At 40.4% G+C, this 27,320-nt stretch overlaps 1 protein-coding gene across 1 annotated transcript in view; it reads left to right on the forward strand.

Annotated features, from left to right (window-relative positions):
• The first annotated feature begins 3,556 nt into the window (after positions 1-3,556).
• SLC38A9 (solute carrier family 38 member 9) overlaps positions 3,557-27,320 on the forward strand; it is a 44,118-nt gene continuing 20,354 nt past the window's right edge. The window contains exons 1-9 of the mRNA XM_065739874.1: positions 3,557-3,588; positions 9,622-9,768; positions 16,113-16,245; positions 18,100-18,221; positions 18,354-18,417; positions 18,529-18,622; positions 19,422-19,592; positions 23,076-23,135; positions 25,159-25,356. Coding sequence (XP_065595946.1) covers positions 9,665-9,768; positions 16,113-16,245; positions 18,100-18,221; positions 18,354-18,417; positions 18,529-18,622; positions 19,422-19,592; positions 23,076-23,135; positions 25,159-25,356 — 946 coding nt within the window. The 5' untranslated portion in view covers positions 3,557-3,588; positions 9,622-9,664. The remainder of the gene's footprint in view (positions 3,589-9,621; positions 9,769-16,112; positions 16,246-18,099; positions 18,222-18,353; positions 18,418-18,528; positions 18,623-19,421; positions 19,593-23,075; positions 23,136-25,158; positions 25,357-27,320) is intronic.

Here is a 27,320-nt window from a genome sequence, read left to right on the forward strand (position 1 = left end):
AGAAAACATGGCGCTGCATCCCGAGACGTCTTCTATAGCCGCGACCGCGTGCACCGGCCGCTCCAACACCGCGAGCCGACGCAGCGCGAGCTGCCACAAGGCGCATGCGCGGCAGCGGTCGGGGCCGCTACGGGAGCGGGGTGAGATGGTGGCACCTGGGAGACCTTGCTGCTCTCAAAGGGAGCTGACCAAGAGGCCACTTCTCTGCTTTTGTGTGTTCCGGTTGTAGTCACAGCATCAGCAGGTGGTGTTTCCATTGCTTTTCAAACTCATGTGATAGCATGTGGCCAGACTTGTGACTTAAACGACCAATATCCAAAAGCCACAGAGCACTCTCTAAGGCGCTAAAGATGAGCATGAAGGAAGGACAGCAGGAAGCAGAGTTTGGTGTGGCTTGGATTGCTCATAACTGAGAGTCAGGGTGACAAGTGGTTCATAGGTTCACAAGGTTGGAAAGGACCTACAAGATCATCTAGTCCAACCATCCTCCTATCACTATCCCTACCCACTGAACTACTAAATCAAATCCCTTAGCACCTCATCTAAACGCTTCTTGAACAGCGCTAGGGACGGTGCCTCAACCACCTCCCTAGGCAGGCCATTCCAGTGCCTGACCACTCTTTCAGAGACAAAATGTTCCCTCAGGTCTAATCTAAATCTTCCCCGGTGTAACTTGTGGCCATTCCCTCTCGTCCTGTCATTATTTATCAGGGAGAAGAGGCCTACCCCCTCCTCACCACAACCCCCCTTCAGGAAGTGGTAGAGTGCAATAAGGTCTCCTCTGAGCCTCCTCTTCTCCAGACTAAACAATCCCAGCTCCCTCAGCCGCTCCTCAGAAGACTTGTGCTCCAGACCCCTCACCAGTTTTGTTGCCCTTCTCTGAACACGCTCCAGGGCCTCAATGTCCTTCTTGTAGTGAGGGGCCCAAAACTGAACACAGTACTCAAGGTGCGGCCGCTCAAGAGCTGAGTACAGGGGGATGATCACCTCCCTGCTCCTGCTGGCTACACTATTTCTAATATAGGCCAGGATGCCGTTGGCCTTCTTGGCCACCTGGGCACACTGCCGGCTCATGTTAAGCCGAGCATCAACCAACACCCCCAGGTCCTTTTCCTCTCTACATTCTTCAAGCCGTTCTGCCCCAAGCCTATAGCATTGCATGGGGTTATTGTGGCCAAAGTGCAGGACCCAGCACTTGGTCTTATTGAACCTCATCCCATTGAGCTCAGCCCAGCTGTTCAGCCTATCCAAATCCCTCTGTAGGGCCTCCCTACCCTCAGGCAGTTTGACACATCCTCCCAACTTGGTGTCATCTGCAAACTTTCTGAGGGTACACTCAATCCCCTCATCTAGGTCATCAATAAAGATATTAAACAAGATGGGCCCCAAAATTGACCCTTGGGGGACACCACTCGTAACAGGATGCCAGCTGGACTTAACTCCATTAACCACTACCCTCTGGGCACAGCCCTCCAGCCAGTTCTCCACCCAGAGAAGAGTGAACCTGTCCACACCACGGGCTGCCAGTTTCCCCAGGAGAATACTGTGGGACAGTGTCAAAGGCCTTGCTGAAGTCCAGATAGACTACATCAACAGCCTTTCCCTCATCTACCTGTCTGGTCACCCAGTCATAGAAGGAGATGAGGTTGGACAAGCACGACCTGCCCTTGGTGAACCCATGCTAGCTGGGTCTGATCCCCTGGTTGCCATGCACATGTCGTGTGATCTCCTTCAAGATCATCTGCTCCATAACTTTACCTGATACCGAGGTCAGGCTGACAGGCCTGTAGTTCCCTGGGTCTTCCTTACGGCCTTTCTTGTAGATGGGAGGTGCTTAGTTTGCAGTCTCGTTTCCTCCTGCAGTCTGAAATTTAGATTATGCAGCAGTTTCCTTGAAGGAGCAGTCCTGCTGCTTGGCCTTACTATCTGCTTTGGGCTGTGTTTGAGGATGTACAGATTAGGATATGTGCTGAGCATGTTTTGAAATATCTTTCTCATGTGGAAAAGCTGTCTCAGTGCTGGAACAAAGAAAGTAACCTTACCAACCCACGATTTTTTATGAGCTGCAGTGCTACAACTGTTCTTGAGCAACCTATTATAGGGAGCATACTTTCACAGGTGGTTGGATCTGATGGTCCCCAGAGGTCCCTTCCAACCTCTACAATGAAACTTTAATTATGGCAAACTCAAGTTATAGCAGTCCTGTGACCACTGAAAATCATACAACTGTGCTTTTTGTTCCAATAAAGGAATTAGGGAATAGGTTTCAAGACAGAAAGGAAGGAAGAAAGTCATTGATGTTTTGGTGTATTTTTGACTCCACTTTCAGTCAACATAAATACATTACCTGCAGACTCTCAAAGGGTACATATAGTGCTGCAATCAGATATTCAACTGAAAAAAAAAATTGATTGTGGCTCTTTACCAGACTTTCTAAGGGACGTAGAAAAACATTCTCAACTTCACAACCACTCATCATTCATGCCACCACTTTTTGGCAGTACGCACATTTGTGGACAACTGTTTTCAAGGATGAAACAAAGGAAGAGCAAAATTCCATCAAAACCCACACCTTGAGAACTAACAACTGCAGCCACTGCCATGCAACTGTGCTGGTGCCCTCATTTCACAAAAACAAGGCCAAATATCCCACTAGTTGTACCTTTTCACTGCTCTCTGTTTTTCTACATTTTAAATGCATATGTAAGTTTTGTTACTTGTATTCATTAACTATATTTTATATGTGACTCAAGACAATTCCTCTTCACTGAATCGTCCAGGCAAGCCAAAACACTCTAGCCAGTGCCTCTGAAGTGCTGACATTGCTGATAGAAAAAAGAGGGGGAAGGGAAGGGAAGGGAAGGGAAGGGAAGGGAAGGGAAGGGAAGGGAAGGGAAGGGAAGGGAAGGGAAGGGAAGGGAAGGGAAGGGAAGGGAAGGGAAGGGAAGGGAAGGGAAGGGAAGGGAAGGGAAGGGAAGGGAAGGGAAGGGAAGGGAAGGGAAGGGAAGGGAAGGGAAGGGAAGGGAAGGGAAGGGAAGGGAAGGGAAGGGAAGGGAAGAAGGGAAGAGAAGAGAAGAGAAGAGAAGAGAAGAGAAGAGAAGAGAAGAGAAGAGAAGAGAAGAGAAGAGAAGAGAAGAGAAGAGAAGAGAAGAGAAGAGAAGAGAAGAGAAGAGAAGAGAAGAGAAGAGAAGAGAAAAGAGAGAAGAGAAAAGAGAGAAGAGAAAAGGAGAAAAGGAGAAAAGGGAGAAAAAAAAGGAAAAGGAAAAGGAAAAGGAAAAGGAAAAGGAAAAGGAAAAGGAAAAGGAAAAGGAAAAGGAAAAGGAAAAGGAAAAGGAAAAGGAAAAGGAAAAGGAAAGAAAGAAAAGAAGAAAGTCAAAGCGCGCGGCTTTGCACCGTTGCAAAAGTTGCAAAGCGGAGGGAAAAGGCGAGAGGTGCGACGGAGCAGCTCCCCGCCTCCAGCATCCCTATCCCAGGCCTGCGGCGCGGGGCGGCGCCGCGCGGCTCGCTGGGAAGCGTAGTCCCGGGCTCTGCGCTCGGGGTCGCTTCCTGTTGTCGGCGCCGAGCGCTGCCGGAGCCGCGCTGCCGCAGGTAGGAGGCCGCGCCGGCACGGAGGTCCCGGCGGCAGCGCAGCGGAGCAGTCCGTGTGGAGGGTCGGGGTGCCGCCGCCCGCGGGCGCTCACCGGCGGCGGGCACGGCCGGGAAGCCCCGTGCGCCGCGGGCCGCTTCGCTCCGCCGGCCGGGGCTGGCCGAGCCGCGCCCTGCGTGCCGCCGACAGAGCGGGGTCCGCGCGCCGGGGGAAGGCCGGCCCGAGCTAGTTGCCGAGTCCCGCCGGCTGCCGGCCTGAGTCTTCCATGCGGGGTAACCGAGCGGAACGGGGGAGCTCGGCTTCCATGCGAGTCGCGGGGGAGCTTGGCTTAGTTCTGACAGCCCGCAGCCCTGCTCCCGTTAAAAATGGTGGCGAAAACTCAGCCGGTGAGATGTTTAGCTTCTTCACGTTCTGGTAATTGTTTCTTTAGAATCTGCACAAACGTGTATGTGCGCACAAATGATGGACTTTTTATCTGTCGAAGGTGATTTCCTTTAATTTCTTCTAAATTTTGCTTAGACACCGTCTGTTCACAGCCATATGCCTGTTGATTCAGCATGAGGTGCTTACAGAGGTTGCTCCGAAAGAACTGCCTCCCATTTATTTCCATGGAGACTACAACAGATGAGTACAATAACACTGTTTGAGAGAGGAAGTTCCCAGCTACGGAAGACAATTTTTTTCAACAGTCACCACATGTAGATGTGCATTTTTGCTTATGATGAACAAGGGTCTGCATCCCACATTCATAAAAATCTGCACCAGCAGAGGTGACGCACTATCACTGTCACCACTGCTGAAATGGAGCACCCACTGCCTCACTGTGCTCACATCCACTGCTTGGGCACCAGGATCATTCAGCAAGTGCCAATGAATGACAGTGAATGCCATTTTTTCCACATGGAAGAATTCGCTGCCACATCTTTGCTTCTGATACTTTCTTCCATGGCAGGCACCATGATGTCAGAATGCCCCCTCTGCTGCCATCCATCACACAGCAACAAAATGTAAAGGAATGTTGGTGGTAAGGTTCATCCACTACTGCCATACCACCACCACCTGCATCTGACATCATGGGCCAAGATCATAAAATAGGAGGCATTACTTTTGGAACCCCCCTTGTAGCAGCTTAGCAGCACAGCTTGTATGTACAAGCAATGTTACCAAAGCAGACATTAACACTGTTTTTATGTTTTAATTATTTTCAGCCATTACAGTCCTATGAAAACATTGACAAGCTGATTCTTGGCAAGTTGTCTCTGTTTTAAGGAGCTCTGAATATATACCATTACTTTTACTTCTTCAGCCCCTTCTAACCTAGGGATACTTACCCCGTAAAAAGGAACCTGGAAGCTCTTCTGTTCTTTGAAGTTCCCATTTTTCAGTGTGGAGCCTGCTTATTTCTCACAGTGTCTTTGTGTATATCCTGCAGTGTACTTGAGACTTAATTCAACCTTTCATCAGTTTAGAATTTAGGAGATGTTCACCTTGCAGCACTTCTTTAATCATTTTTCTTGTTTCAACTAAGTACTTCAATTAATAGATTGTAGTACTTAAAACATGAATGTGAGATGTAGTTTTAATTTAAATAAGAAGAGAAATAAACTGCGTCCACAGGCTTCCTTGCCACATTTTCATTGGAGAAATCTAGTTGATTGATATCTGTAGTTAGAAGTACCACAACAAATCGCAAAACATAGAGAACTGCTGTTGCACATAAGCTTAACAATCTCGGGTGCAACTTTTGTGTGTAAGACTGTTGTTGTGATTAAGCGAGTTAAAGAGAAACAAATTACATTTATTTGATCATCTGTTGTAACATGCATGACTTCACAACTGAAGCACGGCTTTATATGTGGTGGTTTGTTAGTTGAGTATCTTCCTACACTAAGAAATTATCCCACAACCACTGTTAGCATAGCACATCAGCTTTGCATTTAGTAACATGGAGCTGTTGTGTGAACAGATGTCAGAAGTATATGTTCTGTTTTTCCAGCACCCATTTCCAACTGCAAAGACACTGGATGGCACACTGGAGGCTGTCGTAGTGGCTCCCCTCCCTGCCTTTTTCCCCTCACCCTCCCAGGAGAGAGCTCTGCTGAAGAAGAGTCCTACAAACAAATTCTGCATGGTCTGAGCTCGTGGGATAACCAGAATAACTGACTAACAATGCAGTTCTGTGCCTGATGTGGTGTAAACCTGTTTGGTAATCCCTTTCCACGGCCTAGGCAGAAAGTGTGCTCTGATGTCCAGATGGGTGTCTCATTTTAAGTTGTTGACACATGTACCTGTAGCAGAATTGAGTGCTGGTGTAGATTCACAGTACAAACAATTTGTACTGTGTGTTTGTGGTCCAGCTAGGATGAGAGTTCTCAATCTGATTCATTCTTTTCACTTCTTGAAGCTTTTCAGGCTTTGTAACTAGGAAAGAAGGAGAACCTGGGAGGTGGAGAAAACATAAATTTGTAGGAGTAAACCATTAATGAAGGCTTATCTCGGTTTTGAATACTACCTGGAAGCCATCCAGAGTGTAGCCTGGTGTGAGACGTGGAAAAGCATCTCGTGTACCTGTAGGTATTGTTTCACAGTTTCTTCACCAGCAACAGAATACCTGGATTAGTAAATCCTTATTTGCTTGTTACCTGTTTCTGTCTTTCTGATACAGTGCTTCAGATGTTTGTGGGAAAATTATAAACAGGACAAGAGGGCTTCCTATGACAGCTACATCACATGCAATCAGTGAAAGTTATATTCAGAAAAGGGAGGATGGGGTGGAAGGTCTCTGCAGACTTAACACCATTCAAGATGTCATTATTGGTGTTTGAATATGTAGATCATTAGATCTTAATGATGGGACTGTGTTGGTAGCATATGGCTGTTGTGATTTGAAGATCATGTACAGAATTTTGACAGTCATGTTTTTTGAAAATAAGTCTCCAAAACTGGGTTAGCTTAGGTCAGATTCCTACTATAAAAGCTTAAGGTATCTACAACTCCAGCAAAGTAAGCTGGTGAGAAGAAGTTGTAGTGGAAACTGTCAGGCAATTAGACTGGATATTCCAACCATCTTAATCCCATGTATTAAAAATGTTTAGTGGCAATTCAATCCAGGCAAGAAGGAGTAGGCATTAGATGAAAAGATAGTTAATCAGGTTAATTCCTGTGTATTTTTTTCTTTTGCCTGTGGTTGTCTTTTAAGCTGCATTGATTCTGGCTACCATTTTCATATCACACAGTTTTGATGTTAAACAGTTTTCGTATCTGCATCTATTTCACAGAATCACAGAATTATAGGGGTTGGAAGAGACCTCTAGAGATCATCTAGGCCAACTCCCCTATCTTTATAAAGTAATCAATTGGCTGGTCATGAGCTTCACTTATGTGTTCTGAACAATAAGCTAGACTCTTGAAAAGACTTTATTTTTAAGTAGGCCTGTATGAGACAAATAAATGATGCTGTAACTCCAAACTGTGCTTTCAAGACTAAGTGGATGCCATATCTTGGAAGGGCTATTTTTCTTTATATTCAAAAATATGGGTTCTCTGTAGCCATAGTGTAGATAAAGTCTTACCAGTAATCATTGTTTTTTGCATTTTTCAGATTGAATTGCAAAGCACAAATACATTATTTTCATAGGCTTTAAGGAAATGGTGCAGTGATACTTAATCCACACCATAAACAGAGTCCTCAGGAAGGACAAGATTGCAGTCACATCTCAGTCACTCCGTCATTGGGAAGTTCTGACTAAATTCACTGCTGAGTTGTTGAGGTTTGAATTTATTTCCAATACCATTCCATCCATTAGAAATTTAAATATTATTCTGTGTTGTTTTGGCTAAATCTAGAAAGCGATTTAAACTCAAAAGCAGTTGCAAAATGTGGGAGGAGGAATTTCAGTTTCTGAGGTAAAGGTGTACCTGTTTTGGAAAAGTATGCAGGATGTTAAACTGGAAAACACAATAGGACAGAATAAATAAAAACAGTTAATAGTGGATTATTGGTCTTCCTCTTGAGTCTCTTGGTAAGGTTTTACACAGAAAGAAATAAGCTGTAAGCTGTAGAGATGACCATTAAGCTCAACAAAAAAAAATAATCCATAAAGACTATTTTCTTGAGGTGCCATCAGAGGGATGCAGAAGGGCTTAGGAATGGCAGAACGAGTGGATAGTGGTAGCAGTAGGTGAAGTCTAATCCCATGGTTTTCTCTCAAAAGTGTTGAGCTGGTGGAAGAAATGCATTGAGTTAAACTGGGAGTATGGAGGTCATAATGATAATTGGTAGGGAGAGAAGAGGTGGCCTAGAGCTATAGAAGACTGTATAGGAGAAATCAGTAGACGATAAATGATCAAGAGGGAAGCTATAAATGGGATTTAGAAAGAAACAGTGTCACGTGAAAGGAAGTTAGAATACTGCTGTCAATTAAGGAATCTCTTTGTAAACGGTGGCTGTTAAAGGCAAGATGGAAAGCGGTTCTGACAGTGTGTAGGAGAGGCAGAAAATAGAGAAGAAATGAGCATAAATGCAAAGGTGAGAGTCACCAGAAGACTATAAAACAAAAAGAAAACTTAAGACATTCCAACTGAGGCCAAAGAACTAATAATGATGATGGAGAAGGAAAGGACTGGAGTAAAGGAGAGTGTGACAGCGAAAAATGAAGGGAAAGAAAAAGGTAGTGCTATCATGGACTGCAAAGAGGGTTTGTATAATTGTCTTGTTATAACTGATCACTTGTTGTGATCTATTGCAGAAATGAGCAAGATGAAATCATGCCTTTAAACTTAAAAAAACTTTTTTATATAATGAGTTGTAGTGTCATGGATGCTGGAGGCATAAGGGAAGTGGCAGCCTTAAGAGATGAAATGGCATAGTGTCTAAACCTTCGCACAAGCATGCATGTATGTTCAGGTAGACAACAAACCTCAAGCTCAAAACTGATCTAGATTTGAAACACCTCATTCTATTGTACCATTCAGTGCCATCCTTTTTTATCTTTTGGTATCTCTAGTTCCAATTTATCTTTCCATCAGCCTGTCTAACATACAAAATATCAGGAAATTGCACTGGAAAAGCAGATACCTCTACCATTTTTGTTTGAAAAATATGTCCTGGCAGAGGAATTCTTCAGCAGGTAGGAGAGTGAGAGCTGTTAAGCCATTATGTTCAGCTGAATGTTAGACTGCAGCAAGTCCCATGTGAGGACTGTGATTCAGTTGAAGAAAATATTCCATTTGCTTAAAAGTGATCTATTTCCTGTTGTTTGGCTTGGAGAGTTCTGAATGCATGCAATAGATAATTATTAGTGCATTATTAAGCCAGTTGTTGTCTTTAATTCAAACAACCTGGACATGATACACTGCTATACTTCAATCTTTATTCTTATTCTGGGAAATACACTGGAAAATTGTATATGTATTTGTTGTAAAGTTTAAAGAAGTAATTCATTGTAACAGTGGTCTCTAATAATTCAGAGAAATTGTTCTTAGCTGTTCTGTTGCTGATTGCAGATGCTGCTCTTCTAAAAATCACAGGGGTGTTAGGGTGGAATAGTGAAGACTGGAAGGGAGTCTTATGCTGTGAAAGCCATAGGATACTTACCCTTAAAAATACTTAACGTTACTTTCCACATAGTGAATTTGTTTTTAGCTCTGGTAGCTCAAAAAAAAAAAAAAAAAAAAAAAAAAGAAAAAACCAAGATTTTATGCCTCACTTTTTACAGACTTTTTTTCATTTTCAGTGTAAAAGCATCGTCCATCACAGTGCTTTAATTTATATTGGCTGTTGCTGTAGTAGAAGAATATAAGGACAACAATTTACTGAACACTTAAGTGTGGAAGTTGTTTTGAAATTGTTAGGCCTGCTGTACTTGACCATTGATGTTTACATTATGAAATGAGAATTCCCAGCAGCAAATTGAAGGGGTTTTCTGCTTTCACGTCAAGGGCTTATGAAGCTGTGGAGCTCTGCCAGTATGAAATTCATAGCAGATATGTAGCTCACTTAAATGCATTTGTCTTGTTTTCTTCCTTTTATTCAGAGTAACTGTCAGAATCTGAAAGAAAGAAGCATACTCATCAGGTATGGAGGAAGATATCAAACCTCTCTTAATTCCTGTGGGAGGTGATGAAAGTAATTATGGAATCATGAATATACAGTTTGATCCAGAAGATTTTAAATGCAAAAGGTAAGAGGAATGCTGTGCACACAGATTGATTCCATAATGGTTTGCTGTCTGATCTTTGCTTCCAGCAACAATTCTATGAAGTCAGAAAACTAATACTTGGAAACTAGGGTCTAAGTGCAAACAGTTCCTATTTTGTCTCTATGCTATGTTTTCTGTAACCACCAGATGAAGAAATGTGCTTATTATTTTGTATATAAGATGAAGAATTTCCTGCAGACATCATTTAAAGGAGTGTGGTCCAATTAGAATTCAGCTCTTCAAACTCTGAATGAATAGTGCATATACCAAATTGTGATGATGTTTATTTAGCACAACAAAGTGAAATGTTGAAACTGTGAGAAAGCTTGCCAGATGCAGTAGGTGAATGGCTGTCGACATGTGTGAATGGCTGCATGTGCATCCTGAAAGTGAAATGGGGAAGAATTTATTATTTGTTTGTATTGAGAAAATATTTTGTAGTGTGGTTTGTCTTTTTTTTTTTTTTTTAGAGCAAATATGAAGAATAGAGCAGTTTCCTCTTTTTGCTTTGGCTGCAAAATAATATTTATCTAGCTAAGCAGTAATTCTGTATGTTCTCATACATTTAATAGCTCTATTCGTTGAAGGAGCTCAGAGTGAGAGGATTCCTCTGCTTTTGCAGTTAAGATTATTTTGAGCTGTTGTTTGTTGTTAAATCAGAACTGAGATCAGAACGGGAACTGCCTTTCTTATGTTAACTGGAGACGCCAGCTCCAGTTTTTTACATAAAAGAATAGCCCTATGCTTTAGGACCGTGGTTTTACTACTTTGCTTCATTTTTTTTTTCTATTTCCATTAAGCATAATATTTCAGTATTGCAGTCTTACAGTAGAAGCTGAAGATGGCACTGTTGTATACAAACTCCTTTTACTTCAATTTCAGCTAGAGTTCAGGAGGTTAGCAAATTCCTTTTGTCTCAGCCTGGACCTGTAGCTTTAGAAAGCCTTAACAGACTATACATACATTTGCTAGGGCAGAATAACTTCTCATCTATGTGAGGGAAACGGGAGGAAGACTGAAGACAAAGGTAGGAGTTAGCGTGGGCATGTGCAGAACAGTGTATATAAAGATTAGATAACAGTAGAGTTGGGAAAAGGAGTTGTGCAAACCAGATTTTTAGTTCCTCTCCTTCCTGAGGAATGCCTGAGCCCCTCATGGCTCCTCTGACAGTGAAAGACTGCTAATTTTTATGCATGTTTTGGGGAGCTCCTTGTGTTGAAAATTGTGTTTGTTGTTTTAGAAACAAGCAATGAGTTCCAAGCGCTACAGTGATGCAGAAGTAATGGGAGAAGTTTGCTCCCTTGCGTTACATCAAAAAGCCAAGATCCACTTTCAAAAGTGAAGTTATGTATTGGTTCCTTATTGTGTTTTTTATTTTCCATGTGATTTCTTAAATTTGACGATTCAACTTCATAAAATGTCATAGCACACATGGTGTTCAGTTCTCTCTCCAAAAGCAGTAAATCTTCTTGGATTATGTTTTCACCTCCACAACCTCCAGCTTTGCAGATCCATTATGTATGTCCTTATTATTCCTCCCTTAAGTTATTTCTTCTATTTAGAACATCCTAGTCTTTTGTCTTAGAAGCATGCAGAGGCACAAAGACGAGGGGCATCAGACTTGGGATATCAGAAGGATCTGGAAATCATTGTGGTGCCAAAAAGGTTGAACTCACATCTTTGCGTTATCAGAAGAGGTAGCACATTTCTGGTTGGATATTGGTAAAGGCTTCTCCAAAAGAATGGTTGAGCATTGTAACAGGCTGCCTGGGGAAGCTTTGGAATCACCATCTCAGGAGGTGTTCAGAAAACATATAGATGATGGTTTAGTGGGAAGCACTGGTCATAGATGGATGGACTAGATGGTCTTGGAGATCTTTTCCAACCTGAATGATGCTATGATTCTATGATCTTTAGAACAAGAATGAGGAAGAAGCAGACCATCAGGATCTGCCTTCTGACATGGTCAGAACAATACTGGGGACACAGTGGTCATGGGAATGTGACTGGAAAGGCTTGCTGTTTTGATCTTTAGGAAGATGTAGCCAAAGGGAGAGAGGTTTATCATCCGAAAAGATCAAATGGTGCAAATGCAATAATAGTATGTGATGTGCTCTGCTTAGTTGCTCCTTTTTCTGACTTGATGTTCAGATACTATTATCAGACAATTTCAGAGTCACTATTAGTTTTGAGATTGCCCTGTTTTATGTGACCTGTTTGTATTCAGTTTATCCTTTTTTAATGCTGTTCTGTTCCTTTGCACAGCAGCTTTGGTTTCTGCATTCATGCTTTTACTTCTCCTAATCCACATGAATATTTTACTCCATTGCTTGGTTTTCATTTCTCTGTATCACTAACATTTCTGCTAATTCCTAATCTTACTACTTCCTCACAAGAACCCTTTATGAACCTTCTTACATGTTGTGAGAGAGGTATAGAATATCTTTACTTTTGACAGAGTAAAGGCAATATGCTTGAGATGTGGTGTGACAAAGCTTGTGATTCTTTATTTGCTAGACTAGTGTGCATCCTGCAAAGGATTATTTTGGTTCTTCTTCAGTCACTTATTTTCAGACAGTTGTATGGTCATGCTCTGATCATTCTAAATACAGTGGTAGATATGACCCTGTAGGATTCACCATAAGCATATGACTTAAAATTTTACAATTCAGACAGCTTGCATGGTAGAAGTTAAGTCACCGAGTTGTTTGGAACTGGTTTCTTCAAAGTAAATACAATAACGTCTGTAGTGATCTTATGCAGATAGGCAGAAGAAATAGCAACCTATGAATCTGTAGTCACTACCTGTATCTGTAGTTTGCCTAACCACTTTTACCCCTTACTTTAATTTCCATGACAGTGAAGCAGTTCATTTCTTAGTTTCTTCTATGCACTATTCAGTAATCCTGTAACAATTTGATGACTCAATAAAACAGCAGAGGAACTTGCTAGTTTTATTTCTGTACAGTAATCCTTTCAAACTCCTGAAAATTAGCTAACAGATGTGGGGTTTGTTAATTTAATCTGTGTAATAAGCTTCTTTTGGTCATTTTGGAGGGGAAGAAATGAATTGTGTTATTCCTGTTATTCAGTTACGAAAAGTTTGTTGTTATTAATACCATCACGTAGATCTAAAACACATGCAGTGGCATAAAAAATTACATTGTAAGGGCTTAGTCCTCTGAAATCTACCTTTTGATCAAACAACCAGAAACAGTTGTTTGCTATTTAAAAATATTTCAGAAAGGTAAGGTAGGTATTTGCATACTGCTTCACTGCTCTGCAACATAAAATACATTTCTGAAAATACCCAGAAATGAATTGTGTCACTTTACAGGTGCTAGCGGCTATGAGATTATACGTAGTTTGCAAAACAAAGGTACTTGTTCTGTTCTTCCCCTAACCTTCCAAAATCCAACATTTCAGGTTTACATAGCTTAATTCTTGGAAACAGCTCTAATTACTAGCGTCTTTTTTCATTTTCTTTGCTACCCAAATTCATAACGTGAGGAAGTTTGGAAGCACTAGATTTTCATTAACTGTGTTCCTTTGTGAGAGAAATAACTAGCAGATGGGCATAGTTTCAGGTTTGCAGGGAATGGATTTTGAAGTACATGTGCAGGGGGTAATGTATGGGAGGTATGGACCTCCTGTATGTTGTCTCTTCTCACACTGTTGTGGAAAACAGCTGTGTTTCACTGGTGTGCTTGTCCTGATAAAAAAAGAAACATTGGTTTTCATGCTGACTATTGAAATACAAGTTGTAATTGTGTTTGTTGGTGTGGATATGATACATCTGTGGACACTGTCATCTGTCTCAGTGCACAGTAATTGCACTGTTCTGCATTAATGGTCACACACTTTTCTCATGTAACCGCTCCCCCTCCCTCAAATCACATTGTCCCACATTCTTCTCGTGTTTGTTTTGCCACCTGATAGTGAGATTATAAATCAGGAAGTTTTCTAGGAATCTGTTGCAACTGCAGATGCTTGAATGTACAGACTGCTTGGCTACTAAACTTAAGATCTCTAAGAGATTTTTGTAAGTGCAGCCCAAATGCGTCCTACCTCCTTTGGGCTTTGAAAATCTTAAGGTACACTCTGAGAGCTTCTTGGACATGCCTCATTATGCCCTACAGCCAGTCTTTGATCTGAGTATGACAGGGGACTGGGTAATGGCCTTGATCCTAAACAAGAGTGCTACCTACACCCAGTGAGATCAAAGAGGAAGATTATATCCCAGTCTGCCTACCTAACTTGCAAGCATTTTCAAGGAGACCTGCAGCAACTGTAAAACTGATGTCAGATCAGTCTGTTTTATCGTAGTCACGTACTCAGTAAGACTGGATGTGCAGTGGTATCCTGAGGGGAAAATAAGAAATAATGAATTACTGGTTTAGATTGTTATCAGTCTCAGATGATGCACACCAGAAGGCAGTGACAGGGGAAGTCACTCATTAGTGACTTATGTGGTTAATGTGGACATAAGTCCACATTAACCACATACTCCTCTAAGCAGAAAGCAGCAGCCTATACAGAATTTCTTTGGGGTTATTTTTTTTGTTTCCATCACCCACATGTTTAATCCTAATCATGCTATTCTGTTTTACAGTGGTCTACAAATTGCTCATTCAATCCAGACTATGTTCAAAATACAGAAGAAAATTAAATTTAAAGAATTTCCTACCTACTGAAAGCTACATTTTTGCAGTACATCCCCATAAAATAGGACGTTGTATTCATGTTTTCTGTTGAGGCAAAGCAAGATAATCTGTGGCTTTAACTTGAGTTCCCTTAGAAAATAATCTCCTATTGTATTCCAATCTGGAATAACTTCCTTTAGTGGCTGTGTCAACAGTTGTTGAACACTGGTGAAAAAAATAATTGTCATAGGTCTGTCTGCTTTAAAGCAGAATGTAGACTTAGTCTCAGTGTAACTTTTTCACAGTATCAGTGAAAGATTTAGGGAATGTACTAATAATACTAACTTGACTTGGAGCAAGAATAGTCTTCATGAAGCTCTCTGTTCTGTGCAGCAACTGCGTAATTAGCGAAGTGTAATTACAGTGTTATTTTGGGTTTTAATAAAAAAAAATAGCTCACTTGGGGCATTCAGACATACTGTGTTTCCTGTTTTCATAGCAATAATCTTTATTTTACAGATCTTCTAATTAAATATTTTTTCAGCACTGTTCAATGATTGGATCAACCCAGTAAATTTGGAGCTAAAAAAAATTAAGTCCTTTAAAGCTGACAATCCATAAGTATTTTTGTTCGTGAAGTAACACCCGTGGAATTAGGTAGTTATGTGCACTTCAGGCTCAATCATTAAAAACTATTCCTTAAAATTTCTTTCTTATTAGTTAGATGTAGAACGTAAATCTTAATTGTTTATAGGAACATTCTAGAAGTCCATACACAAAATCAGCGTTTTCCCCTTCATTTTCTGAAGCCTTTTCAAAAAAAAAAAGAGAAAAGATAAAAAAAAGCCAGTGCGGAATGCTTTAAGAGCTGTAAGTGTGTTAATTGCTCCTTGTGTAGGTACAGGTAGAGAAAACTTTGGTGGGGGTGGGTGCATTCTCCTTTGGTGGCTGTGGCCATACCTGCAGTATCTGTATAACTAGAGAAGAGGGAAAGGGAGGCCACCTGCCTGTTCTATACATCCGTTCAAGAGGGTATGCCTGAACTGTGGGGCATCTGTTGTTGGGAGTCTTGATCTCTGTAATTACTGTAAATTTGGAAGAAAATCTGAAGGTGATTCAGAACTGAAAATGGACATATACTGTTCAGAGGCAAATTCTAGTCCCGGTGTCTTTGGCTTAAAAATAATATGATCACATTGACTTATTTGGGCTTGGTTCCATGTGCATTAACGTGATTTTATGCAGTTTTTGGCTCAGTTTATTAGTTCCCAGCCTCTTTTTAGCCGATTCTCATTACCTCTGCTCATTTCTCTTTTTCTCTTTCTGTATTACTCGCACCATCTGTTTCTAGCTCTATTCCTCATTGCTGGTTCTGGCAACACAAGTTATAAATGCTGCTATGCTTGGCCAAGCTCATTAACGCTGGATTTCTATGTGACTCATTGCTGAGAACTAACAGACTGGATATTAGGTCTGAATTTTGATGTTAGGTTGCTGTGCAGAATCTGAGCAATGTAGATTATATATTGATTTGATAGTTTCTCTCACAGTGTTTGTTTTGTGTCAGTGAACGGCAGACATGACCTGAGTTATTCTAAGCTGTTCTCTGAATTATGTTATCTCTCACAGTACAGGATTGCTAAAAGTTTCCCTTTATTTTCATTTTTCATCCCTCTCCTTTAGGCCATTTCATGTGGAGCCTACAAACATAGTCAGCACCAATGATGACATGCAAAGAGTCTCTGACGAAGCTTCAGCAATGAATAAGCGGATTCATTACTATAGCAGACTCACATCTCCTGCAGACAAGGCATTGGTGAGACAAAAGACAGGGCCAGATTAACTGAATGCTGGGTCTTCCACAGCCTAGGTATATAAAAGAAGTACAAACAATGGTGGAAGGGAAATATATCTGTAGTTTGCTTTGAAGTAGATATCTCCTAGCTAAATGCCTTAACAAGGTTTCCTGTTATCACAAGTCATGATCAAATTCTTATGTCTTTACCATCTGTGAAAATATACAGTTTTAATTTTGGAAGAGTGGTCCCTCGGTATCAGGGAAAGTTATGGAGCAGATGATCTTGAGGGAGATCACACAACACGTGCATGGCAACCAGGGGATCAGACCCAACCAGCACAGGTTCACCAAGGGCAGGTCGTGCTTGTCCAACTTCATCTCCTTCTATGACTGGGTGACCAGACTGGTAGATGAGGGAAAGGCTGTTGATGTAGTCTATCTGGACTTCAGCAAGGCCTTTGACACGGTCTCCCACAGTATTCCCCGTGGTGTGGACAGGTTCACTCTTCTCTGGGTGGAGAACTGGCTGGAGGGCTGTGCCCAGAGGGTAGTGGTTAATGGAGTTAAGTCCAGCTGGTGTCCTGTTACGAGTGGTGTCCCCCAAGGGTCAGTTTTGGGGCCCATCTTGTTTAATATCTTTATTGATGACCTAGATGAGGGGATTGAGTGTACCCTCAGAAAGTTTGCAGATGACACCAAGTTGGGAGGATGTGTCAATCTGCCTGAGGGTAGGGAGGCCCTTCAGAGGGATCTGGATAGGCTGAATAGCTGGGCTGAGCTCAATGGGATGAGGTTCAATAAGACCAAGTGCTGGGTCCTGCACTTTGGCCACAATAACCCCATGCAATGCTATAGGCTTGGGGCAGAATGGCTTGAAGAATGCATAGAGGAAAAGGACCTGGGGGTGTTGGTTGATGCTCGGCTTAACATGAGCCGGCAGTGTGCCCAGGTGGCCAAGAAGGCCAACGGCATCCTGGCCTGTATTAGAAATAGTGTAGCCAGCAGGAGCAGGGAGGTGATCATCCCCCTGTACTCAGCTCTGGTACGGCCGCACCTCGAGTACTGTGTTCAGTTTTGGGCCCCTCACTACAAGAAGGACATTGAGGCCCTGGAGCGTGTTCAGAGAAGGGCAACAAAACTGGTGAGGGGCCTGGAGCACAAGTCTTATGAGGAGCGGCTGAGGGAGTTGGGATTGTTTAGACTGAGAAGAGGAGGCTCAGAGGAGACCTTACTGTAGTCTACCACTTACTGAAGGGGGGTTGTGGTGAGGAGGGGGTGGGCCTCTTCTCCCTGATAAATAATGACAGGACGAGAGGGAACGGCCACAAGTTGCGCCGGGGAAGATTTAGATTAGACCTGAGGAAACACTTTTTCTCTGAAAGAGTGGTCAGGCACTGGAATGGCCTGCCTAGGGAGGTGGTTGAGGCACCATCCCTAGCGCTGTTCAAGAAGCGTTTAGATGAGGTGCTAAAGGATTTTATTTAGTAGTTGGGTAGGGATAGTGATAGGAGGATGGTTGGACTAGATGATCTTGTAGGTCCTTTCCAACGTAATGAACCTATGAACGTAGGCTGCTCAGACATGTACTTATCTCCTCTGTAAGAAGGATTTAAGCACCGATCATCTGCAGTGATTGAGTTTTGTATGTTACCAGTCTCTTTCAAAAGAAAATCTGTTTTTCTGCTGCTTAGCTAAGAATCCAGTAGATTTAATGCTCTTAATGCTCTAAAAATAAAAAATGTCCACCTTTTTCTTTTTTGCAAAGTATGCTTTTTATGGAAAGATTGTGTTTTACAACAGTTGACTTGTTGTATTTGGGGTAATGCTTATTGTGATGCTACTAATAATTGTTCCTTTGTATTCATTTTTTAGGTTGCTCCTGATCATGTACTTCCAGCTCCCGATGAAATCTATGTATATAGTCCATTAGGAACTGCTTTTAAAGTTGACAGTTGCACAGATGGCTATGGTAAAAACTCCAGTATAGTGACAATGTATGTCAAGCACCTTCTCATACAGTAGCCATAAAATGCATTTTTTTAGTGTTCCATATTTTATTTAAGAAAATATTATGGAATAGAAGTATTTATTAAATCATTCTCTGACTAACTAACTTTTCTTCCTAGATTTGTGATATGGAATACAATGATGGGTACATCTATATTAAGTATCCCATGGGGAATAAAACAGGTAAGAATACGGAAAATATATTACGAAAATGTTTTTGGCAACATGGCTTGCTCTTCATTTTTCTGTAGTGTTATTGATACAGATAGTGTGTTTTTTTTTCCCGCTAAACAGGCAGGATTTACTTCTGGAATCATTCTGATCATACTGATGGGCATTTTGACACTTTATTGCTGTTACAGAGTTGTGAAATCACGGAAAATGATACGTAAGCTTTGTAATGCAAATATTTCCACAAAGTGTGAAATACAGAGCTCTAATATTTGAGCATTTGTTGTATGCCTGTACTACCCAAATATTTGTCTATTAAAAATACACTGGTTCTGATTAGAAAGGAATGAAGTACTTTACTATCATTTAGCCATCTGAGAGCTGCAGTTCTGCTGTCTCTAAAATACACACAACTGAAGGCACTTATGTACTCCGCATTTTGTGATGGATGCAATTTATGTATTATTGTGTCACTGACAGTATATCTACTTTGAATGTACTTCTGTTGTTGAAAACTCGTGTCTCCTTCAAATGAAGGCAGTTAAGATTTACTGCTCCAATTTGCAACAGCTCATTTCCAAGTATTGTGGAAGACCAGTTCATGGTATGGCGTACTCTACTGTAACTCCTACAGAAAGATTTAGCTGCAAACAGAAGCATGCATTTTTTTTGTTCTTACTGCCACTGCTTCTAGAAGTACTCAAAGTAGTAGTATTACTGCAGTTCTTCAGGCTAAAGCCTCTAACTCTTCAGGCTGCCTGTGTGGAATAAGCAACATTAATGATGTAGTCTATTTGGAGAACAGTGTTCTGAGTGTTATACTTAAAATTTAATAGCAATTTTCTTAGCCCTTGGGAACCCTATGAATTTGTGTCAGAATTCAGAAGAATTATTCTGAAGAATTCTGTAGAATTATGAAGAATTCTAGTGATCCTAATATAATAAAACATTTTGTTTAGATTTCTAATCTGTTTTTGTTTGTTTGTTTGTTTGTTTTTGGTTTTAATCTTCTTCAGCTTTAATAGACACCTCGAACTGGGAATTCCCAGATGTTTGCAAGTATTACTTTGGATCTTTTGGTCAATGGTCAAGCCTCTTATTTTCAATGGTATCTCTTGTTGGAGCCATGGTTGTTTATTGGGTGCTTATGTCCAACTTTCTGTTCAACACAGGAAAGTTTATATACAGTAAGTATTAATCTTCAGTTAAATAGCTGTCTTATTTAAAGACTTTGATTGAAGGATTGTCAGAAAGGATTGTCCCATATACTCAGTCTTGCTTTTGTTATATTCTGTGTAAAGTCAAGTGAATATAAGCAAGTGTAGAGTTATGAGCATAGTCACTTTGATATTTTTAAAGCCATTTTCTCAAAATTGTGTTTCTCATGAATGACAATGTACTAGTTAGCAGGCTTGGAAGCGAGTACAGGCTTCTTGATGTAGTTTAAAAAATGTTTTTTCATTGGTGAACTGTAAAAAAAAGTAATTCCCTAACTCAATCCTAACTTCTTGTTTTTTCCACTTCATATGTTCACCCCCTCGTTTGTGCCGATATAACTATTCAAAATAATCCCGGTTTACAAAAAAGATTCCACTTAAGTATTGTAGAATCATAGAATTGCTCAGGTTGGAAAAGGCCTTCATGATCATCGAGTTCAACCATAACCAAGCCATACTGCTTTAACTCTAACAACCCACAGCTAAATCATGTCCCTGAGCACCACACCCAGACAGATTTTAAACACATCCAGGGATGGTGACTCAACCACCTCCATGGAGAGCCTAGTCTAGTGCTTAGCAACCATTTCTGTAAAGAAGTTTTCCCTAATATCCAATCTAAACCTCACCTGGCACAGCTTGAGGCCATTTCCCCTTGTCCTGTCACCTGTCACCAGTGAGAAGAGACTAACCAACCCCACTCCCACTGCAATTACCTTTCAGATATTCAAGAGAGCAATAATATCTCCCCTCAGCCTCCTCTTCATCAGGCTAAACAGCCCTGGTTCCTTCAGCCACTCCTCACAGGGCATATTCTCCAGGCCCTTCACAAGCCTTGCTGCCCTTCTTTGGACCTGCTCCAGCATCTTAGTGTCCTTTCTGTACTGCAGTGCCCAAAACTGAACCCAGTACTCAAGGTGGGGCCTCACCAGTGATAAGTACAGGGAGAGGATTACTTCCCTAACCCTTATCACCACACCATTCTTGATACAAGTCAGGATGCCATTGCCCTTCTTGGCCACCTGAGAACACGGCTGGTTCATATTCAGCCGATTGCCCATCAAGGTCCCTTTCTGTCAGGCAAAAAAAAAAAGTTTAATTCTAGATTTCAGTAAATTAAGCATATACATATGTATATAGCCATGTAGACTCCTAGTGGAGTTATTATGATCAATAGCATAGTGAAAGAATAATTTTTAGTCTGGCAGTAACTAATATTCATTAGTTTCACATGCAGAGACTTTTGTGGTTACAATCGACGTGTGTAGAGTTGTGGGAATAAAGGATGGAATTGTGAGTTTTGCAAATATGCATAGTGTTGAACAGCATGACTGAGTTTTAAGACTTTCTGTTACAAATGTAATTAACAAATCTCTTTTGAGGCATATAACAGCAGAGATGCTTATGCCCCCTAAGCAAAGTTTTAATTAAGAGTACTCACCATCCCTGAAGGACACACATTACTTTATTGAATAATGAATGCTGACTTGCATTACTGGCACAGGCTGCCCAGAGAAGTTGTGGAGTCTCCTTCTCTGGAGATGTTCAAAACCCACCTGAACACCTACCTGTGCAGCCTGAGCTAGGGAGCCTGTTAATCACTGGACTCGATGATCTCTAGAGATCCCTTCCCACCCCTACAATTATATGATTCTGTGATATGTTCTTAAGGCCATTTCATAATTCAATTTGTTTTTCTTAATAAGGTTGGCATTTGTTATGGTTCTATGATTTTTGTTGTATTATTAATATTCCACATCATAACATCATGTGGAGTACTGGGAGTTACTTTCTTGCCTTCAAGAAAGCCTCACTTCAGTATCATCCCCCCTTCCCAACACTCCAGTAACATGTCACTGAAGGCAAGAGCACAAATATTAATAATATTAATAATATTAATAATACAACAAAAATCATAGAACCATAACAGCATTTTAATCTTAAGTTATTCTAAGCCATAAAATGTGTATTCTATTAAGTAAATTAGAGAATGATCACATAGGTCCTTTTCTAGGAAAAGAAATTCTGCTATTTCACAAGCATGGCATGTTATTTTCTCACCTATATTGAAAGTTTTTTACTCAAGTTATTTGCTCTGTGGCAGTCACACTCATTTGATTTTTGTGTTAAATTTATTTATGTTGATTTAATTAATAATTTAAATAAGTTTTAGGTTTAGTCCAGTGACATGTTCCAGTAATGCATTTCCAAGTTATCTTAGGGCAGGGTACTGCACATTCAGATTACCTTTTTTTTGTTTTTAACCCTGGTGACCCACTTTTGACTTCTGTTCATGTTTTCAAAGCAGAAATTCACAAATGCAATTGGTAGTTTTAAAGCACCTTTATGTATGGAGGAAACATAATTAGTCTGTCTGTAACTAATTTTAAAATGATCTAATTCTGTAAGAGTTACAATATCATTTGATGGCTTCACACTGGATACTTTCTTTAAGTAGCATCACAAAACACTAGCAAAGTGATGAGGTGATAGATGTTTTTAATTGCATCTTCTTTTTGTTTTGTGTATTGAAGTGATATCAGTAAGTATGAAACTCAGTAGTGATTCAGGGCGTAATAAATAAAAGAAAGTAACATAAAATACAGTTTTCTTACCATGAGAGTTTTTGCTTTCTGCATGAGAAATGAGCTGCTCTTAATTGCTTTAAAAATTGGAAGCCTTTTACCCTATCTGATTTTCTTTGTGCATAATACACCCACACGCAGCAGAAGCAAATTTTAACCAAAGATATACTGATTAAATTTCCAGCCTGATGGGCATTTTCTACATGCATCTGCATTTACATAGATATAAGGAGATTGAGCACTCTTCTGCTGGCCAAGTTGGAGGAACCTGAAAATATCTTTACTTGCAGTAAAGTAGCACAGGAAAACAGTTGAAATAAAATACTATGAGAGATGACTGTAGACACTGAGACTTAAACCTTTTTCCAGAAATATCCTTATTTAAAGAACAATATGGAAAAAAAAGCATCCTTCAGGATCTGAAAAAAAGATGGGAAAAAATGAGTAGGGGAAGCTTTTTCCATATAATATTTTATGGACTTATGGACTAAGGTCGTAGTTGAGTGCACCTTTTTCTTTTTTTTACTGACTTGAAAGAAGCACATTTTTAAGATTTATCTCCTCAGTAATCGACTGTGCAGCTCTGCAGACAAAGGAGCTAGGACATGTACAAGTGTGCTGGAGGAACATGAATGAGTAGTTGGAAGGGTGTGCTTGGGTACTTTGTAGATGGATAGAGAACTGCTGAGAACGAACTAGTACAATGATCCTTAAAAATACCCATCTGAAAGTGGGGAGTGCTAATTGCATCTCTGATGTAGTTTTTTTCAAAATGTTTCCTTAAAATTTTTGTTAAGTAAACAGGTAAAAGCCTAATAGAAGGATCAGAACATTGTTAATAAGACTTTTTTTTTTATTTTCTTTTCAGACTTTGTTCATGATATCAATGTAACAGATATTGTTCCAGGAACAAATGGAAGTAACAAAGGTAAGAAGCACATAGTAGTTTAGAGGGGAGGGAGTTTCAAGCCAGTTTTCAGGAATATATTTTAACCCCTTTTCAGTTATAAAATGTATAAACTAAGTTCTGACTACATTTTTAAAAAACTAATGTTTTCTGTCTGGTTTTTGCTTCCACAATTAACCACACTTGGAAAGATTAATGACTGAAGATAAAACAACAGTGGAGGAGCAGGGCAAGGCGTAAGAAACAAATCACAAGTTAGTGTATACCCAGCTAGGTAAGCCACAAATGTTAGATCACTTAGCAGTTGTGTGATGAGGAGTTGCCTTAAGGAATTTCAACTTTTGCACCCTGAAACTGAGGCACAGAAAGTCTGTTTGCTGTTGAAAATTCTTAGCTGGGGCATCCTTGTTCCTCAATAACTCCGCAAGATTGATTGATTGATTGATTTTTTTGATCGCTGAACACAGAAAGAAACAGGTGTCCAGCACAACTAAGGCAAGAAACTGCATTCAAGAGCGAAGATCTGTTGAGAGTTTTCGAGTGGGCAGAATATAACACAGTGAAAGCAGATAATCACCTTCAGATCCTTCTGTCTTTATGTACTAAATAGCTTGATCTGTAGTTCCATTTTATGAAGCAGAAAATTTTATTTATTCTAAGCTCTCACAGGGATATGGAAACATTTCAGAACCAACCACACAGCTGTGTCATGCTAGCTGTAATCATATTTCTGGAGAGCAGCTATTCGGAGTCAGGCAAAGGAACTGAGAAGTAATTCAGAAAACCAGTTCATTTGCGTTTAAGCTGGTGTTGAATTCTGTTTCTCCTTAAGTCCTCATCAAGGCACCTGAAGCAGCTGATGTGTTTTTTTCTCTTATGCTCTCTCCTGCTTCTCCTTTTTCATCCCATTTTCTGTCAGTAGAAGGTGTAACGTAAAGTTAGAAAACCGTATTCCACTATTCCACAGCATCCTCCACTTTCTGGAAGATTCAGTGCAGATGCTACACAGAGTTAAGAGCTGCCAGATTGTCAGATGACTCTTGACAGGTTATTTGGGGGTAGCAAGGAGACAGCAAAAAAAAAAAAGCATTTTTCAAGGTCTGTGAAATGATCCTCTTATAAGTAATGCAGTGGAAGTAAGAATACTGAAAGTTACATAATGGTCTCAAGAAACTAGAACGCTTCATACACCTTTGCCTTTGTAACAAAATATTTATGAGGGCAGTGTGGGAGGCAGGCTACAAAACACTGTGGGATGGCAAGATTAGAAAGGAGAAATTATGAGAACTGTAAGGCAGGTTCATATTTCAACACATAACTTTGTAGATGTGTGTTAGAAAGAAACACCAATATTAAACAAAAGCAGACATGCATATTTTGTCCAGGGTATCTTTTTTGCCTGTTTGGTTTTGTTGACATTTGTTTTTCACAGAATTGTGCGTATGTTTCTTAAATTACTTCTGTTGTCTAGAAGTGACTTACTTACAACCTGATATGTCACCAAGAGGACAGTATCTTTGCTTTGGTACACAAGTTTTAGACTATGACTACCTGCCACTGGTAGTCATAGCTTTCTTGTCATGCTGTTTGTTTATTCCCAGAGCAACATGTGGTAATGCAGGTTCTTTTGTAGATAGATGTGTTTGTATTTGCTCATATGATATTAAGAGTCCAAGGACAGATCACAGTGCTAAGGATGCAGTCAAATGTAGAGGTGTGTTGCTCTGTCTGAATTCAGGCAGATGTGTGCAGGCACAGGATATAGTTCCAGGTAGGTGATCTTGAATCTGTGTGTTAAAACTCAGGCTACAAACAGATGAGTGTCTCTGTTTTGCTCAGCTTATAGTACAAGGTGCATAGCAGGGAAGTTGTAGCACTGAGCAGCTGATAACAAACAGAAAATAAGACATGAGTTGTTGAACTTTGCTTTTGGCTCTTGTCCCTAGAGGTAAAGCACACTCCAGAAATTATGGGCTCTTAGCTGTGAAAATTATGTGCAAGTGAAATCCTTTTCATCTGGGTATATTTTTATTTTCCTTTCTAGTCATTTGTCCAAATGCTGCTAGTGATCACCCACCACAGAATGGGAGTGTGATGTTCTCTTCTGGCAACAGTACAGGTTTTCAGCTCTTCGAGGAGTGGTGGAGCAAATCACAAACAGTGCCATTTTACTTGATCGCTGTTCTTCTACCCTTGCTAAATCTGAAGTCTCCATCCTTCTTTGCAAAGTTTAATGTCCTAGGTAGGTAATGAAGTACTATTAAAGCACTGATTTATTGTGATTAAAGTATGTAGAAAACAGTGAAAGATACTCTAGTGAGTAGCTTGCCAGCAGCATCCTATCTTAGGCAGTTCATAGGTTGATTTGTTAATCATCTTCAGACTTTTCCCCCTGCTTTGCTTGAGCCTTGTGGTTAGGAGGAAATATTTTTTCCCTTCACTCCCTTGATAATCCTGTATAATAAGTTCCAGTGTAATTGCAACAAATTTTCCCAAACTGTGGGACATCCTGCAATGCAGTGTGTGATGTGTACTGCTTTGGTACAACCAGTCAGATATACCCTTCCTCATCTGGTAAATATTTTAACACAGGCAGTTATTTCCAAAGAGTAATTACTTCAGACCTGAAATAATTTGCTACTGGTCAGTGTATTAATTGGCAACACCATCAGTCAGTCAGTCCTTGTAACTTGCTGCCACGCTTTGCTTCAGCTCAGCTTCTGGCCTATTCTGTGCTACAAGTACAGAAACTGTGACTTCTCCTTGCTTTTGTGCATTGAGATTGAAGAACAAAGCAGATGGGATTGGTAAAGTAGATAAAGTGCATAAGTGATGAGTGTGGGCAGTGACTTTTCATGATGTTGGAAGGCATAGCATTGAAGCCTGTCCTGAAGAGGATGGGGAAGAAACAGATGTGAGGCACAGAACTGTTTGCAAAAGATGGAGGTGTATTGTAAATAAGGTAATAATCATTATTTAGCCATAGCAACACTGAATTAAGAGCTTGTCACTGCTACTGCTGGATCTAGTAAGTGGTGATACAATAGGAATTTGAGTTAAGTGATAGGGCTTCTTCGTAAAAAGTAACCTGTTAATACAGAATACCAATTTGAGGGTTAAGAAAATAATTTTCAGTTGAGACATGGCCGTAAATATATGTACTTTTAAAATAAGCACTGCATCACAGGCAGCTATTTTTCACTTGAGAGCTACCCTGGGTATTAAAGTATGAATTTTCTCATAACTCCAGTCACTTATTATCTAATGCAGAGATGTTCAAAGCTGCTTTAGCTTCTATAAGCCTTGTAAATTTTTCAGACAAGAATTGGAAGGGTATTTTTGATGTGCTAAAATGATTCTTGGTAGAAAACTCTTGCTTGCCTTCATGCTTATGGAAACCTAAGTTGTGTGGAAACTATGGAGAATTTCAGCTGTTAAGTATACCCTAAAGAGCAGAACCTTTTCTCTACTTGGTCCTTGACTGTATTTTTGTAATTTATCACAGAGATAATACAGTATTATTGACCTGGAGGTTGCATCACAATAGCCTTAACTACTGGTGCAAGGTTTCCTTCAAATTTTGAGTAGTTATTATTCTGCCTTTCTTCTACCCCTCTCTTTTAAGTGTCAAAAACCAAGTTCATACTCTGTCTAACAGGCAGCCACAGTGAGGCATTTATACTGTCTGTAGTCTTATTCATAATCCTTTAGCAGTGCAGATTGTTGCTGGATGACACTGGACCAATGAGATGGAGTTCAAATCCTGCATTATGACCAAAGTTCTCCGAGGTTGTGATCATGACAAAGTTTAAAGCAGCAGTCATCAAATGTGGTTATCAAACTTTTATCTGCCAGTATAAAGTTGACAGCTGTAGTAAGCATTAATTCATCTCTCCCTGGTCTATTCAGTCAAGGACTGAATGAGTGGACATTGAGATAGCTCTGCTATCTGTGGCCAGCTAAGTCTCATGTCAGATTAGAATCCTGACAGCTGAATCTGGAATCCATCTGTTATGGTCTAGAGGAATCCCCACCTAACCAACAAGAGGGATTGCTGGTTCACTGTGACTAGTGCAGCATTTGGAGAACATTGGAACATGCTTGCATTCAATGCAAGTGCACTGCTCTTTCTCTCTGACTTAGAAAAAAAGAAAAGAAACAAAAAAGAAAATTTATAACTATTTTGTATTTTTAAGAATGAATACC

The sequence above is a fragment of the Cyrtonyx montezumae genome, unplaced genomic scaffold (assembly GCF_038088225.1).
Source record: "Cyrtonyx montezumae isolate F1298 unplaced genomic scaffold, pur_monq_1.0 scaffold_25, whole genome shotgun sequence".
Classification (NCBI taxonomy): domain Eukaryota; kingdom Metazoa; phylum Chordata; class Aves; order Galliformes; family Odontophoridae; genus Cyrtonyx; species Cyrtonyx montezumae.